This window comes from Phacochoerus africanus, chromosome 8, assembly GCF_016906955.1.
Source record: "Phacochoerus africanus isolate WHEZ1 chromosome 8, ROS_Pafr_v1, whole genome shotgun sequence".
NCBI lineage: Eukaryota > Metazoa > Chordata > Mammalia > Artiodactyla > Suidae > Phacochoerus > Phacochoerus africanus.
The window spans coordinates 45007184-45023678 of NC_062551.1; the positions used below are offsets into that span (position 1 = coordinate 45007184).

Genomic DNA, 16495 nt, shown 5'->3' on the forward strand with positions numbered 1-16495 from the left:
ATGGCTGTCCTGTGGTGGGGAGACTGGCACCAGGCCAGGCCTGGACCATGGAGAGTGGCTGGAAGCAGAGGAGAGAGGTGGTGACCGGTAGGCTGTGTGTTTTTATTTCACGGTGGGTGGGAGTGGGAAGGAGTAGGGAGCTGACCGGTGCGGAAGGAAGGAGTGAAAGAGTCCTCGGTAACACGTTAGAGGCTTGTAAGCTCCCCAAGGGCTCACCCTGTTTCCCAGGGAGAGGGAAGCACCATGATTGGACAGTGGTCGGGATCAGGTTTGAAGGATGATGCAGAGGCCAGTGGGGGACCCCATGGGCAAGCTGATGGAAACTGGGGACAGCTGTGGGCACCACTGCAGAGACAGCTGAGGCCCATGTCGGGAGAAGCCTGGGGTCCAGCCAGAGAGGCTTGTCAAAGAGAGAGAGGCAAGAATGGGGCCTGGGGAAAAGAGTGGCAAAGTGGGGAGGGGCCTGTGGACAAGGGGTTTCCAGCAGTTGGAGGGTTAACTTTGCAGGTGAGAGGGGTGTGAGGAGGGGATGTGTGACTTCAGCCTCCAGTTGTTTGGGACTAACCAGTGACAGGGCACCCCATGCAGCTGCAGAGACATGAGCGAGTGGAACCAAAGTGGAGACACCCATGAAGGGTGGAGTCAGGATTCTGACGCCTGTGTCAGGGAGCCTCCAGAGGCAGTGGGTGCTGAGAAAGGAGAGCCCGGGAGTTCCCACTGTGGCTCAGTGGTTAACGAACCCATGAGGTTGCGGGTTCCATCCCTGGCCTCTCTCAGTGGGTTAAGGATCCAGCGTTGCCGGGAGCTGTGGTGTAGGACACAGATGCAGCTCGGATCTTGTGTGGCTGTGGCTGTGGCGAAGGCCAGTGGCTACAGCTCCGATGAGACCCCAAGCCTGGGAACCTCCATGTGCCGAGGGAGCGGCCCTCAAAAGACAAAAAAAAAGAGAGGAGAGCCCAGAGGCAGTGTTTAGCTAGTGGAGGCGGTAAAGGCCCTATTCTGGAGGGTACCTGCAGCCACCTCCAGTCCCCCTTGAAATGCTGTAATCCTAGGCAAAGAAATGGGAATTCTCTCCCCAAAGCAACATTTACTGAATACCTACTATGTGTCAGGCCATGTTCTAGGAACTGGAGGTACAGCCTGGAACCTGGGACAGGCAGCCTCGGGGTCATAGGATTGTGGAAGACCAAAGGGGCTCATGAAAAAAACCTGAAGATGATGCCACACACCGAGTAAAAGCACAGTCAATGTGAGCTGGTTTATTATTCTTACGCGGACACAAGTGTTTCTAAAGCACCCCAGGCAGGCCTCTTACTGGGCTGGAGTCTAAGGACAGACCCACCTCACAGGAGCTGCTAGTTCCCACTCCCCATCAAAGCCCTCCCACCCTGGGGGGCTTCCCTGAGGCCAGCTCAGAAGACTGGGCCTAGGGACTGCTCCTCTGTGGGGTGGGAGTGTGCCCCCAAGGTTGAGGGGCTATGGACTACAAGAGCAGACACAGGCGGGGCTGGGACTCTTGACTGCGCAGATGTTTCGGTGGCTGTCCCAGGGGTTCCGTGCGTCCCTGCCCGGAGTGTATGCAAGGATGGCTTGCAGGCAGTGGTCCCTCTAATAGTAGAGTTCCTGGTCCCACCAGCCTGGGAGAGAGAGAGAGAGGAAGAAAGGAGACTCAGTGCTGGGGGTATTTGGGTTGGGATGGGAGCCAGGGGCTCAGAGATCATGGCTTGGTGGTGATTTGATATGGAGGATCAAGGGCTTGAAGGTCAAGTATTGAAAATCCAAGGGCAGGGCAGCTGCTCCGAGAATGGCTCAGCCCTCCACCCTCACGCCCCCAATCCCCATACTCACTCCCTGGGCAACAGCGAACTCCAAGTTTCCTGATCTCATCATAGACGAAGATGAGGAGGCCAAAGGGCATGGGAACCAGCCACCACTGGAACCTGCAGGCACAGGTGAGATGGCAAGGTAAGGACTATCCCCAGGTCTGCGTCCTGCAGACCCACCCTGATGCTCAAGGCCACAACCCCTTACCGAATGGGCATGAAGTTGAAGATGTTGGGCATCCCGGGGCAGTAGCACAGGAAGCAGCCGATGCAGACCTGGAACACGATGGCGATCACCAGGATCCTGTTCCTGCAGGTGGGGCAGGATGGGATGGGCTCAGACTGGCAGGCTCAGGAAAAAGGCCACGAGGAGTTGGGGGGCAGATGGAAACGGGGGCACTGAGTCAAAGGAGGTCAGACTGCAGCAGGCGGGAGATGTTCTAAACATTTAACACGGCAACAGTGGGTGCCGGCCTGTCAGCCTCACCCCTTTCGCTGATGGGACATGGGGAGGCAGTTGAGAAGTATGTGGCGGGAGCTACTGGCCCGCCTTGATATGTGCGGTGCTGGGGTTTGCGGGCTGCAGTAAGCCCTGGGCAGGATCTGCTAAGAAATGGGACCAGAGCTTGGAGGGCAGGGTGGGGCCGGGCTGGGGCCAGGGACACCTGAAGAAGCCCTGCTGGAAAGCCGAGAGGCGGCGCGTCTTGCGGATGAGGACGTCAGCAATCTGGCACATCTCGATGCTGATGAAGAACACGGTGTAGCAGGTGTACTGCTGGTATAGGCGCTGCCCGAACGTCTGTGAGCCAGGAGGGAACCAAAGCAGCCTGAGCCCAGGCTGAGACCCTCTACAGCCAGCCAGGCACTCAGAGCCCTAAATGCTCTTTCCTTTGCATCGGAGCTGGGTGGGGGGAGAGGAGAGATGTGGCATCTGCCAGGCTTGCAGGACCCCAGAGCATGGGGCCTAGAGACAGGGTCGAGCAGAGCATGGTGTCAGTGCCTGGGCAATTGGTAGGTCAGGCCCACTGCCTTCATAATGAAACTCCTGGATACCCAAAAGGAGGTGCCTGGGAAAAAGGAATTCAAATCCTGAGGAAGGATTTGCAAAGTCCAGCAACTCCAGGGCCCCAGGGCACATGGCAAAAATGAGTGAAGTGGGCCAGGTGGGCCTTTGAGGAACAAGGCACATGTCCCATTTAAAAGAGGCAGCCTGGAGTTCCCATTGTGGCACAGTGGTTAACGAATCTGACTACAACCATGAGGTTGTGGGTTCGATCCCTGGCGTTGCTCAGTGGGTTAGGGATCTGGCTTTGCCCTGAGCTGTGGTGTAGGTTGCAGACGCGGCTCAGATCCTGCGTTGGTGTGGCTCTGGCATAGGCAGGCAGCTGCATCTCCGATTTGACCCCTAGCCTGGAAACCTCCATATGCCACAGGAGCAGCCCAAGAAATGGCAAAAAGACAAAAAATAAAAATAAAAGAGGCAGCCAGTATTCAGTAACTTTTTATACACACCAGCTAATTGTGTAAGGAACACTTACTAAGCTCCAGGTACCAAGTATTTCACATGTATTGTCATTTAATCCTTCAAATAATCCTATGAGGTAGACTGGTGGTATTTAAGCTTCAACATACATCAGAATCCCCAGAAGAGCTGGTTAAAACACAGGCCCCAGCCCCTGAGTTCCCGACCCCAGAGGTCTAGGGTGAGAACTGGGACTCTGCATTTCAAACAAGTCCCAAGGTGACGCTGATGCTGCTGGTCCAGGCTGAAAATCACTGAGGTGAAAATCACTGTGCTCTCCACTTCAGAAGAGGGAAAACTGAGGCACAGAGAGGCTAAATAACCTGCCCAGGGTCACACAGCTGTGAGGCGCAGTGCAGACAATGGATCTGCTCCAAGATCCATATATTTTTTTCTCATTTGTCTTTTTAGGGCCGCTCCCATGGCATATGAAGGTTCCCAGGCTAGGGGTCCGATTGGAGCTGTAGCCGCCGGCCTACACCACAGCCACAGCAACGCCCAATCCTTAACCCATTGAGCAGGACCAGAGATTGAACCTGTGTCCTCATGGATACAAATCGGGTTCATTAACCACTGAGCCACGACGGGAACTCCTCCAAGATCTATATTCTTAACCACGACAGTAAATGTTTAAGGGGAGTATCCTGACCTGTAACTCTAAGGCCCTCTAGAGGGCAAACGAAACACACCTGCTGGCCAGATCTAGCCTCTCTGCCCCAAACTCATTAAAGCCTGCCAAACATGTAGATACTTGATGAAAGTGATGCTGCTGGGAGAATAAGAGAATGAGGGCCTGGTTCTGCACCTGAGATGATGTGTTACTGTCAGAACAGAGCAGGACACATCTCCAGCTGGGGTCATCGAAACAGGAGTCTTGAACTCGAGACAGTGGTGGGAAAGGCCCCTTAACCCAGAACTAGCAAAGCACCTGGGTGTCTGGGAGGCTTGGGCTGAGCTCAGCCACAGGGGGAGGAGTGGGCCAGGCCACACACAAGGTAGGTGGCATCGGAAACAAGGGACTCGCGGTGGGGCGGGGCTCACCCACTCCTGGCCATAGCTGTCCTGCAGGTCTTGTAGGTGGTGGTTCTCCCACTGTGGCCGCAGCCCCACACACAGCAGTGGGAACCAGCCCTCCTGGGCCATGGCCGTGAAGTAGTCAGTGAACCCAGCAAATGACTGGATGGCACCTGGGGAGAGGCAAGGAGACACAGGGAGTCAGAGATAGAGACAGAGAGGCAGACACACAGAGAGACAGGGACACAGATCCAGTGGATGGAGACAAGAGCACAGTGGCTCAGTGGTTAACAAATCCGACTAGGAACCATGAGGTTGTGGGTTCGATCCCTGGCCTTGCTCAGTGGGTTAAGGATCTGGCGTTGCCGTGAGCTGTGGTGTAGGTCTCAGGTCTCAGGTCTCAGATGCTCCGCTTAGCCTGGGAACCTTCATATGCTGCGGGAGCGGCCCTAGAAAAGGCAAAAACAAAAACCACAGACAGTGACAGACATGGAGACACAAAGAAAAGGACTCCAAGAGAGATCCATAGAGACACAAGAGACAGGGACGGAGACACACCCAGAGAACCCAAAAAAAGACAGGAGCAAAGACAGGGTCATAGAGAACCAGGCCAGAGGCAGAGAAGGGACACGGGGACCATAGGGACCATTATGTGCAGACCAGGACTCAGAGAATGAGAGAGAGCCAGGGTCCAAGGCAGACACGGAGATCCAGAACAAGGCTGAGCCTCAATGAGAGGCCCCCATGACAGGCCAGCAGCCCCGCAGGAAAGTTGGCTCCCTGGCCCCGGGGACGCACCGATCTGAAAGTAGGAGTAGGCAGCCAGGGGCTCGTTGACCAACCGATCACGCTTTGGGTTCCGCGGGCGCAGGTGCATGATGTCACTCTCGGCCTTCTCATACGCCAGGGACACAGACGGAAACTGGCCGGGAGCAGAGGGAACCGGGGTTGAGGGTTTGCCTGGGCCCCTGTCCCTGACTCTCCTGAGCCCCCTCCCGCTGCACTGGGCAGGGGCAGAACAGAGGCCAGGAGGCAGGGCCCACAGTCACCACACAGCCACACCTGCCTGGACAGCCTGTGTCCAGCTGGCCCTTGTCAGGAATGGCAGCATGCCCAGTCCACATGTGTCCACATCTGTCCTGGTATCCATCTCCATCAGAGCATCTGCATTCATCTCTGCTGTGGGGTGTCTCCCTTTGTCTCTGTCTTCCTCCCTCCCTTCCTTCCCCTCCTCCTGCTCTGTCGGCTTCTTCTCTGGGGTCCTCTGGTCTTGCCTGTTTCCCTGTTGCGCATGCTCTCTCTTCCTGTCCCTTACTTTCTTCATTCCTTTGTCCCAGTCTCTAGTCTCTCTGTGACCCTGTCTCTGCTTTGGTGTCTCTGTGTCCCTATCTCTATGTCTCTCTTTGTTACTCTCTATCTCTGCATGTCTTCTATCTCTCTGTGTACCTGTGTCCTCCACCCCGGCCCCCACCCCATCTGTTTGTGACCACAGAGTGGCAACAGAGTGTACTGATCGAGGCCAGAGGCTCTGGGGCATCTGACTGCTGGGGCTTGAATCCCAGCCATGCCACTTATTAGCTGTATGACCTGGAACTAGGTGCTCAACCTGCCTCAATTAGTTCATCAGTAATATGAGGATGATAAATAAAGCTCACCTCACAGAGTAGTCATGTGGACAAAACGAACCCGATGAATGTGTTCCTGGCCTAGAGCAGGTGCTGTCGAGTGTAACATAGCAATGGGTCTGGCTGCATCCTCTGCCTTGGGATCTACCTGATGCTGTTTATCTGTCCATGTCTGTTGAGAAATGTCTGTCCATGGTCCAAGTTTAGCCAGATACAGTGTCTGTTAAAATCTCTGTGTGTTGAGTGTCCATATGTGTGTCCCTGTGTGCCCATGAGTGTGACCATGCCTACCGGAGGGTCTTCCTGTGTACCCACACCTGTCATTCTGTCTGTGACTACCCGCCTGCCTACCTGTGTGTCCACATCTGGCTGTCTGTTGTACCCACATCTGTATCCCTCTGTGTCCAAGAGTGTCCACAGTGGTCCCTGCCCATCCCGCCTGTTTGTGGGCCTATGTCTCTGGGCACGAGCAGGGGCGTGGGGGCTGCAGACTCACGATGTCAGTGCAGAGTTCAATGAAGAGGATGGTGATGCACCCGAGGGGCAGGGGCACGCTGACGGTGATGTAAATGAGGTAGGGCGTCAGTTCAGGGATGTTCTTGGTCAACGTGTAGGCGATGGACTTTTTCAAGTTGTCAAAGATCAGTCGGCCTGTGGGGGGTACAACAGGCACCTCAGCCTCCTCGCAGCCCCTGTCCCTCCTGCGCCCACCCCACCTGCCCCCGGCCCTGACCCTGCTCCACGCCGGTCACGATGGAGGCGAAGTTATCATCCAGCAGGATCATGTCGGCTGCATTTTTGGCAGCATCCGAGCCGGCAATGCCCATGGCCACACCGATGTCTGCCTTCTTCAGGGCTGGGGAGTCATTCACACCATCCCCTGTCACAGCCACGATTGCACCCTGCAGGCAGGGGGTGCAGGTGGGAGGCTGGTCAGGGCGAAGACAGCCCAGGGCCAGCCCCACCCACCTGCCCGCCTTCATCAGCAGGCCCGCACCAGTCGCTGGCAGCTCTCCACAATCACCAGCTTCTGCTGGGGACTGGTGCGAGCAAAGACCATCTCAGGGTGGGTACGCAGGGCTTCAACCAGCTCTGATGGGTCCATGTCCTTCAGCTGCATGCCGTTGATCACGCAGGCTCTGGCATCCCTAGGGAGGGAGGAGGGAGAGCATCGCTGGGGCTTCCGTCTGTGTGGTTCTGTAGGAAGAACCACAAAGAGGGCGGAAGAGGGCTTACTTCCGATTAACCTGGTCCACGGGCACACGGAGGCGGGCAGCAATGTCCTCCACTGTCTCGCTGCCTTCCGAGATGATGCCCACACTGGCTGCAATGGCCTTGGCTGTGATGGGGTGGTCACCTGTCACCATGATCACCTGTAGGGGGAGAACCAGCAGACCCCTGACCCCTTCAAATCAGCCACTCTCCCTGTCCTCCCCAGTCAACATCCCCCAGCCACAGTGATTGGTTCAGGGATGAACACGCGACCCTATCTGATACAACTGCCAAAGAGGCACCCCTTTTTTTTTTTTTGATAGGTCAGCTAAACAGGTGGGGTGTAAGGTGGAACTGCTAGAGAGTGGTGATCTTTGTCCACCAAAATGGAGGGACTGCTTGATAATAAAGCCAGCAGAGAGAAAAGCAGAGCTATACGGAGAAAGGCAAATTCCTAAAGACTCTGAACTCCTGAATCCAGCTATACCTGAAGCTCCACTCCCCAGAACGTTTCAGTTCTTGAACCAACATATTCCTTTGTGGTTCAAGCCATTTCCAGGTGAGTTCCTGTCACGGGGTTCCTCATCCCCAAATACTGCCATCCTCTGTTCTCACCCCTGCCTGGTCCCATCCCCAGGGGCCATACCCGGATGCCTGCTGTTCGGCACTTGAGCACGGCATCAGGAACGGTGGCCCGGGGTGGGTCTATCATGGATACGAGTCCCGCGAAGCACAGGCCACTGGTTGGAAAGTTCATGGCCTCCACGTCGAAGGCATAGCCAGGCGGGTAGTCCTTCTCACTCAGGTACAGCTGGCAGAAGCCTGACCAGAAAACAGGGACGTCAGAGAGGAGGCCTGGGCCAGCCCTTCCATAACAAGGCCGGATGGTGAGTAGCATAACCAGGCCTTGCTCCAAGCACCTCTGGATGCCTGACCCTGTACCACATCCTTCATTCCCATTACAGTCAGTCCAAGGGGGCCACATCCATGGACTCAACCAACTGCAGAGCAAAAATAGTCAGAAAAAAATTTCAGAAAATTCCAAAAACTTGAACTTGCCACACACTGACAACTACTTACACAGCGTTTACATTGTACTAGGGACTATACGTAATCTAGAGATGATTTTAAGTATTTGGAAGGAAGCCATAGGTTATACACAACTACGACACCATTTTACACAAGGGATCTGAGCATCCACAGATTCTAGTGTCTATGGGGTGACATTGCAGGGGAGTAGAGTGGGTGTCCTGGAACCAACCCCCGTGGATACTGAGGGACAACTTTGTCTGAATCCATCCCCACAACCATTCTGTGAGGCAATTAGCATCCTCATCTTGCAAATGAGGAAATGGGCTTAGGGAAAGGACATTTCTTGCCAGAGGTCATACACCAAGTAAAGTGGGAGATGCAAAATTGAACCACAGGTTTGTGCCTTCTAGGGTTGAGACAGGGGTTAGGGAAACTTCAGGAATCAGGACAAAAACTGGGGAGGTGGGGGTTGGTCAGAGGTCAGGACAAGGATTGGAGAAAGTCTGGAGTTGAGGTAGGGACTGGGGAAGGTCAAAGGCTCAAGAGGAGGATGCTGAAAGGCAGAGGTGAAAACAAGGGCAGGTCATCAGTTGAGAAAAATCAACCAACCACAGGTCAGGTCAGGATAGGTAAGATTGAGGTGAGGACAGGTGGGGAGAGGTTGGGTCTAGGTAGGAATTGAGGACAGGGGTCATGCCTGAGACCGAGAAAGTCAAAGGTGAGTGTGTGGACTGGGGCAGGTCATCTGTCAACCAATGATAGGAAAGGTCAGGGTGAGGGCTGGGCCGGGAAGGTTGGGCAGGGTCTGGGCTAGCTCCTCCTCACACGCGGGTTTACCCTCTACCCCAGTTTTGGGGTCTCACCCAGGACCCGCTCTCCTAGGCCTCCCAGGCTGAGGTAGGCAGTCTGGAAGGCCTCGCGCCATTGCTCATCCAGTGGCAGCTCCTGGCCCTTGATGAGGATGGAGCTGCAGCGCTCCAGGACGCGCTCGGGGGCGCCCTTCATCACAAGCACGTGCCTCGGGTCCCTTGGGTCCTCCAGTGTGTGGATGGACAGCTGTGGGCGGGGGAGGAGGCGGTGTTGTGGGCGAGGTCAAGAAGGAGGGGCGGGGCTTGGGAGAAGGGCGGGGCTGACAGCTTCCAAGCGAGGCCTGAGCTTGGGAGGGTCAGGTTCGGGCTGAGGGTGAGGGGCGCGCTGGGCAGGTCCTTGGTAGAGGCAGAGAACTGGGGCGGGGAACCGACAGAACTAGGGTCGAAATTGGGCTGGGCGGGATTTGGATTGGGAGCCTCTTCCCACCGAGGACCTGACAGCTGAGAGCGGGCGGAGCGCCCTGGCGGTCTGTGGGCCTTGGCTGTGGGCGGGACTGGAGGTGTGGGTGGGGTTTGATTGTGGAGAGGGAGGGGACTGAGAGTGCAGCCCCGCCACAGGCCCGCTCTGAATGTGGATGGGACCCCGCCGTGGGCGGGGCTTTGTGGGAGGGACTGGACTGTGGGCGGGGCCATCCGCAGCGGTTGCACACCTGGAACTTGTTGGTGGAGTTGAAGGGGATCTCGCAGACTTTGGGGAAGCGTTCACGGTAGCCCATGGCATTGCCCAGCGTCAGCTCCGAGAACTTGAGCAGCGCCGTCTCGGACGCGTCTCCGATCACGATGCGCTGGGAACGCGGGCCAGTGTCAGAGGCGAGCCTGGCTGCACGAGGCACCTCGGATCCCCCTGAATACCCCAGGTTCTTACCTTGGGCACAGGCACCGCGTCCTGGCCCGACTTGAAGGCAGCGCGGTTGCAGAGGGTGAGCACGCGGCACAGCGCCCGCCACGTCTCTGAGGACTGGTCAAATGTCTGCCCTGGAAGCCAGGAGTCCAGGCTGGGGCCGCGAGGGGGCTCTCCCATACCGGAACGGATTCCCTCCCGCTAGATTCGGGTCTGGATCCCCACCCCAGACCTGGGTGGAACCCAAACACCTCCTCCTATGCCAGGCCGCCAGGACGGTGATTTTCTCTCCAGACCCAGTATCGCGTCTCCCTTGAGACCCCATACCAAGCCCCTTCACCGACCTGGAGCTTGGCTCCCCCGAGACCCAGGATCCCACCCTTTGCCTAATGGGATGGTGCCCCCTCTCCATTAAGGCAAAGCCCTCCTAGGCTCCCTTCAGTAACCTCAGTGCTCCGACCTCCGCCTCCACTATGTCCAGATCCTGCCCAGCCCCATGTCTCCTCCCATCTCCACACCTGACTGGTCTTCTGTAGTGTCAGCCGAGTGGATGTGGTTGTCGAACCACAGGTGGGACACAGTCATGCGATTCTGAGTGAGGGTCCCCGTCTTGTCAGAGCAGATGACTGACGTGGAGCCCAGTGTCTCCACAGCTTCCAGGTTCTTGACAACACAGTTCTTGCTGGCCAGCCGCTTGGCTGTCAGGGACAGGCAGACCTGGGGGAAGGGGTGAGCAATGCAGGCATGGAGACCAAGCCTTGCTCCCAGTCCCACTTCCCTCCTTTCTCAGCACTGGGGATCCTTTATTCCTGCCACAGTACCTCCACATTCCCCTGCAAAAAATGAGGGTTTTTCTTGCCTCCATGACTTTGTCTTTCCTCTTGGGTTACCTCCCAACCTGTCCAGATAAACATAGCAAGGTCCACTCTAAGCTGTCCTAGTTGAGGTTCTGTAATTTTTCTTTTTTTTTCTTTTTTGCTTTTTAGGGCCGCACCCACGGCACATGGAGATGCCCAGGCTAGGGGTCGAATTGGAGCTGTAGCTGCCAGCCTATGCCACAGCCACAGCAACACAGGATCTGAGCCACATCTGCAACCTACACCACAGCTCACAGCAACGCCAGATCCTTAACCCACTGAGCGAGCCCAGGGATCGAACCTGCATCTTCATGGATGCTAGTCAGGTTCATTTCGACTGAGCCACGACGGGAACTCTGGTTCTGTAATTTGTCTTATCAGCACAATCAAAACGAGAAAATTGACATTCCCTGGACCACCTGTCCTGGCCCTGGACAGGATGCTGACTCTTGAAGGCTGCCTACAGCCCTCGATACCAAACCTCAGCCTCCTGCTGTCAAAGCCCCTCCCTGTCCAATTCTGAGCCCTCAGTGTGTGGCACAGGACATGGCCCAGAGTAGCCTTGGGGAGTGTTTGCCGAATGGATAGGTGCAGAGCTGGGGATGGGGAGGAGGTTGGCTGACAGGAAGCAGGGTGATGGATGGAAGGTAAATGGATAGATGAAGAGAGAGGGAGATGATGGAGAGAAGCCTGGATGAACAAAACGACAGACGGCCAGGCCTCTCAGCTCCCGGCACCACTCTCCTGCTTCCCCAACTCACCGTGACTGTGGCCAGCAGTCCCTCAGGCACATAGGCTACCACGATGGCCATGAAGAAGACCATGGCCCGCAGGAAGGTGTAGCCGATGCACATGGCCACGATGAAAAACGTGGCACCAAAGAGGATGGCCAGGCCTGCGATGATGTCCACAAAGTGTTCGATTTCGATAGCGATGGGTGTCTTCTCGTTTTCTACCCCCGAGGCCAGGGACGCGATGCGCCCGATGATGGTGCGGTCGCCGGTGTTCACCACCAGGCCCTGTGCCGTGCCTGTCATGGGGCCAAGAGGGTGACTCAGGGCTGGGTGGGCAGCACTGGGGGCGTGGGCAGTGGCGTGCCCTGGAGGAGGGGCATTTATGGAAGGCGGTGGAGGAAGCGTGAGCTGGGAAGGGGGCGGCAACAGTGGGAGCTAGAGGGGCAGTGTGACATGAAGCGGTGGCAGTCACATGGAGTGGGAGGCAGGGTGTCTCAGATTGAAGCAGAGGGGGTGGTGGAGGCAGTGGTGGGGAGTGGGCAGGTGGCGCAGTCAGCTGGGCAGCAGGGGATGGGTGGGGCCTCACCCTCGAGGCACATGGTGGAGAAGAAGGCAATGTTGCGGGTCTCCAGGGGGCTCTCGTGTGTGCACTCGGGTGAGCGGGTCTGCGGCTCCGACTCTCCGGTCAGCGAGGAGTTGTCCACCTTGCAGCCCTGGGCCTGGAGGATGCGGATGTCGGCTGGCACTCGATCCCCGCCTTTCATCTCCACCAGGTCGCCTACCACGAGCTGATCTGCATTGATCTGGAACTTGTCCCCATCTCGGATCACAGTCGCTTGCTGCGGGGCAAGGGTATCAGAGTTGAGGGGGGCAGGAGGTGGGGATGGAAACTACCAAGTTGCAGCGGGGAGGTGGGAGCTTAAAGCGGGGGAGAGGTGAGGACTCGTGGGGAGGGATGGTGGTCAGGGATGACGGGCTGGTTGGGCCTAAAGGGAAGGGGCCCCACAGAGATGCCAGGAGCCTGCCTGTGGCACTGTGGACACTTGGAACCTAAAAGGGGGGGGGGGCAGCTAGAGACCCACCTGGGGCACGAGGTTCTTGAAGCTGGCGATGATGTTGGTGCTCTTAAACTCCTGATAGTAGCCAAAGCAGCCCGTGACCACAACCACAGCGATGAGGGCCAGTGCCAGGTACAGCTGGGGAGAGGGGCTGAGTTCAGACTAGGGGCTGGAAGCTCCCTGCCTGAGGCCACCCGCGGCTCTCTGGTCCCCTGGTGGTTTTCCTCCAGGGTCACTGCCATGGTTTTCTACACTCTCTTAGGAAGCCTCGGGCACCTCCTGTGACTGGTGTCCCTGCCCCCATGGTCTCCCTATCCCACATCCAACTACCCTGTATTCTTGGTGTCTCCTGTCCCTGCGTCCATACAGCCTACATTCTCTGGTCCCTTTGGCCCCATACACAACGCCTGGTGCCCCCGTCACCATGCACTTTGCTTGTGCGTGTCCCCTTTTCCTGTGTCTCCCAAGTCTCGCATTCCCCACTGTCCTCTGACTCCTGTTCTCTATATTCCCTGTGTTCCAAGGTTCATATTCTGTGTTTTTATAATCTACGTGCCATCCTCTGTGTCCCGTATGCCCACGGGTTCCTGTGCCCTCCTGTCCCATTTTCCATGTGTGCTGCAGTCCTCACAGTTCATGTTCGGTGTCCTCATGATCACTGCCCCATGTTCCACATTCCAAGTCGCTATGTCTGATGTCTCCCCATGTCTATGGGGAGTCCCCAGTCTGTGTCACATGTTCAATATCACATGTCCCCCTGTCCTGACTCTTGTCATCTATCCAGTGTCCTCTTGTCCTGCTTCTCAAAGTTCTCTCTGTCGCTGCGGCTCCATATCTCTCTTACATCTCTCCATGCACTGCGTCCTGAGTCTTGAGTCTCTTGTGTCCCCATGTCCTTGTGTCCCCATGTCCTTGTGTCCCATGTCCGAGTCATGATGTCCCCTGTACCCTCTGTCCTTGGTCTGCCCCTTGTCCTCATGTCCTCTGCTTCCCAAGCCCCACACCTTCAGTGTTGCCTTTCTGTGTCTTTCTAGCCCTCCCTGTGTCCTCCATCTCTTTGACACGGTCTGGCCGTGTCCCCCATGACGCCTGTCTTTGGGGCTGTCTCATATCCCAGTGTCCTTCAGCCCCCACAACCCATGTCTTAGAGTTGTATTTCCATGTCTCTACATCCCCACCCCATGCCACTTGTGTCCCAAGTCCCACGCTCCATGTCCTCTGGCCCCCACGCTCCATATCTGGCCCCAGCACCCGCCACTCACATTGTCGTCCGTGGTGAGGTCACCCTCGCTGGCCTGGATGGCAAAGGCAATGAGGCAGATGGCCGCTGCTACCCACATGAGGCACTGCAGACCGCCCGCCAGCTGCCTTGCGAACTTGACGTACTCAGGGGTGCCCCGCGGCGGCCTCAGCGCGTTGGGCCCGTCCCGCAGCAGCAGCTCCGCAGCCAGGCTGGCAGACAGGCCCTGGGGACGGGAAGGGTCGGGAAGGGTCGGGAAGGGTGGGGTGGCGGTGGCCGCCAAGGGCTCTCTTCTCTCGGGTGAGAGCCCTTCTGTCTCTGTCTCCTTCCCCCTCTCTCGGTCTGTCTTGCGTCTCTCCATTTCCTTCTCTGGCTCGGTCTCTTCCTGCCCCTCCCTGATCCCTCCTTTGTGTTTCTTTTCTCTCCCATCTTTCCATCTCTTTCTTCCTGCTGTCTCTGCCTCTGTCGCTCTTTCAGTCTCTTTGTATCAGCTTCTCTTCTCTGGCTCTCCATTGGGGGCTTTCTCGCTGATGCGTTTCTCCCTTCCCTCTCTCTCCCTCTCCCCCTGCGCCCACCCCTCCCTCTACCCCAGCTCACCTTGGTCGCACTGGTCTGGTATTTCTGTTCCAGCTCTGCCACGGACAGCTGGTGGTCGTTCTGTATGGTGGGGGCATGACACTCGCTGTCCGACTCTCACGGGGGCACCCAGCCCTGCCCTTGCCTGGCCCCCCACGCTCCCCACCCCCACCCCACCCCTAGCCCTGGACCGGCCCCGGCTCACAATCTCCATCTCCTTCTTCATGTTCTCCAGCTTCTCCTTCCTCTTGCCCCCACCACGGCCCGCCTTCTTCTTGCTCATCTTGGCTGCCATGTCCCCACCAGGACCAGGACCCAGCTCTACTTGGTACAGCTCATAATTCTCCTGGGAATGGGTGGGGAGGGGACAGGAAGGCATCAGATCCCACTGGAACCCCTGCCTCCAACCTCCATTCCCCGTCCCTGACCCCTCTCACCGCCTTCCCCATGGTGCCCAGTGCAGCCACCCTCCTTTGCTGAGACGGAGCCTGGGGTCTGGGCCAGCCCTGATATACTCCGGGAGGGAGGAGGTGGAACAGGACAGGCCTGATTACAGCTGATTACAGGGCTCCTTGGGGTGACCTCCAGGCCTGAGCTGCCTGACCAGCCCGGACCCCATCACAACCTGCCCCTGAGATCAGGGCACCAGTGGGCATAGCTGCACTAACAACGATGATGAGAGGCATAGCAAACACAGGGTGCTGACTGTGGGCCCTGCATGGTGCCAAGGGCTTTCATGTATTAACTTATTTAACCTCACAACCACCCTCTGAGGTGAGTGCCATTCTTCCCCACTTTCAGATGGGGATACTGAGGCAGAGCCAGGTGAGGTCGCTTCGCACTGTCCCAGGCTAGGCCATGAAAGAGCCAAGACTCAGAACCTGGCAGACTGGCAGCAGGATGTCCTCTTTAAGGCCACACTGCAGGCTCCAGCCTCCTGGGGGAGGGGGGCTCCAATGGTCCCCATAATGGCTGTGGTTCAGGGAGCGCTCACCCTGTTCTGGGTCTGCCCTGTGCACTCTGCTCCAGTGTTTCCCTACTCCTCACAAGAGCCCTATAGAGTTGGGTTCTCTCTCTCTCTCTCTTTTTTTTTTTGTCTTTAATCTTTTGTCCTTTTTAGGGCTGCAACCGCGACATATGGAGCTTCTCAGGCTAGGGGTCTAATCGGAGCTGTAGCCACCGGCCTACACCACAGCCACAGCAATGCCAGATCCCGAGCTGTGTCTGTGACCTACACCACAGCTCATGGCAATGCCGGATCCTTAACCCACTGAGCAAGGCCAGGGATTGAACCCGCAACCTCATGGTTCCTAGTTGGATTCATTTCCGTTGTGCCACGATGGGGACCCCTGGAGTTAGTTTCTCTTATTAGCACATTGCACAGATGAAGAAACCGAGGCACTGACATGGTTAAGGACTTTGCCTAAGGTTGTGATGACTAAGTAGAAGGGACAGGCTTCCAGCCCAGGTTTGACCCCAGAGCCTGGCTCTCATATGGTATCTCCAGTGAAAACACCCAAACTTCAAGGCAGCGGCACCAAGCATGTGCCAGGCACTGTGCTTACATGACCCTGTGGGTCCGTGCCAGAAACCCCTGTGAAAGTGGCACTATTATCCCTGTTGTGCAGAGGGGGAAAGTGAGGCTCAGAGGACCCTAGAGACACGCCACACTCCAGCTAGAGCCATCACAGCCCTCAATCATTCCCTGGCCCCCCCCCCCAAAACTGCCCAGCTGGGGAAACCAAGATGCAAAGTAAAGGAAAGATGTGTCCCAAAGGCCTGGCTCTGGCTGGGTCTGGATTTGAGGTCTGGGGACCCCCTCCAACCCCCCACCTCCCAGGCAGGAACCTCCATGGGCAGCAGTGAGGGGTTGGCTTGGTGGGATGGTGGGTCTTTAATATCCCATGCTTGGGCCTCACAGGGTGGACATGTCTCCAGGGGCACATGTAGGTAGATCTGATAAGATAATTGCCTTGGTGATGTCCTTGTCCTCTGGGCAGGGCACCTGGGAAGGCTGAAGCTGTGGAGCAGCCAGAGCCCCGTCCCACCGGCGCCAGGCTGCAGGAAACCCCAGGAGAGGTCATACTCACTG

General features: G+C 56.9%; 1 protein-coding gene across 1 annotated transcript; it reads right to left on the reverse strand.

Annotated features, from left to right (window-relative positions):
- Nucleotides 1-1412: 1412 nt before the first annotated feature.
- On the reverse strand, nucleotides 1413-14852 carry ATP4A (ATPase H+/K+ transporting subunit alpha). Its single transcript, XM_047791320.1, has 22 exons — nucleotides 14841-14852; nucleotides 14609-14749; nucleotides 14425-14484; nucleotides 13850-14053; nucleotides 12612-12725; nucleotides 12116-12368; nucleotides 11557-11825; nucleotides 10457-10655; nucleotides 9963-10072; nucleotides 9748-9882; nucleotides 9092-9284; nucleotides 7843-8018; nucleotides 7221-7357; nucleotides 6982-7132; nucleotides 6718-6886; nucleotides 6481-6635; nucleotides 5158-5281; nucleotides 4387-4532; nucleotides 2489-2622; nucleotides 2032-2133; nucleotides 1849-1940; nucleotides 1413-1483 (listed from the first exon to the last, which is right to left on the reverse strand). Exons 1-22 carry the CDS (start codon nucleotides 14850-14852, stop codon nucleotides 1413-1415), a joined length of 3147 nt encoding a protein of 1048 aa, XP_047647276.1.
- Nucleotides 14853-16495: the final 1643 nt, after the last annotated feature.

Bases quoted from the DNA above. Each gene is read 5' to 3' on its own strand.
- ATP4A (XM_047791320.1), bottom strand. The intron at 6,887-6,981 runs GTGCGGGCCTGC...CCCTGCCTGCAG, and splicing joins TGGAGAGCTGCCAGCGACTG to GGTGCAATCGTGGCTGTGAC. The intron at 2,134-2,488 runs GTGTCCCTGGCC...CCCCACCTGCAG, and splicing joins TTCCAGCAGGGCTTCTTCAG to GAACAGGATCCTGGTGATCG.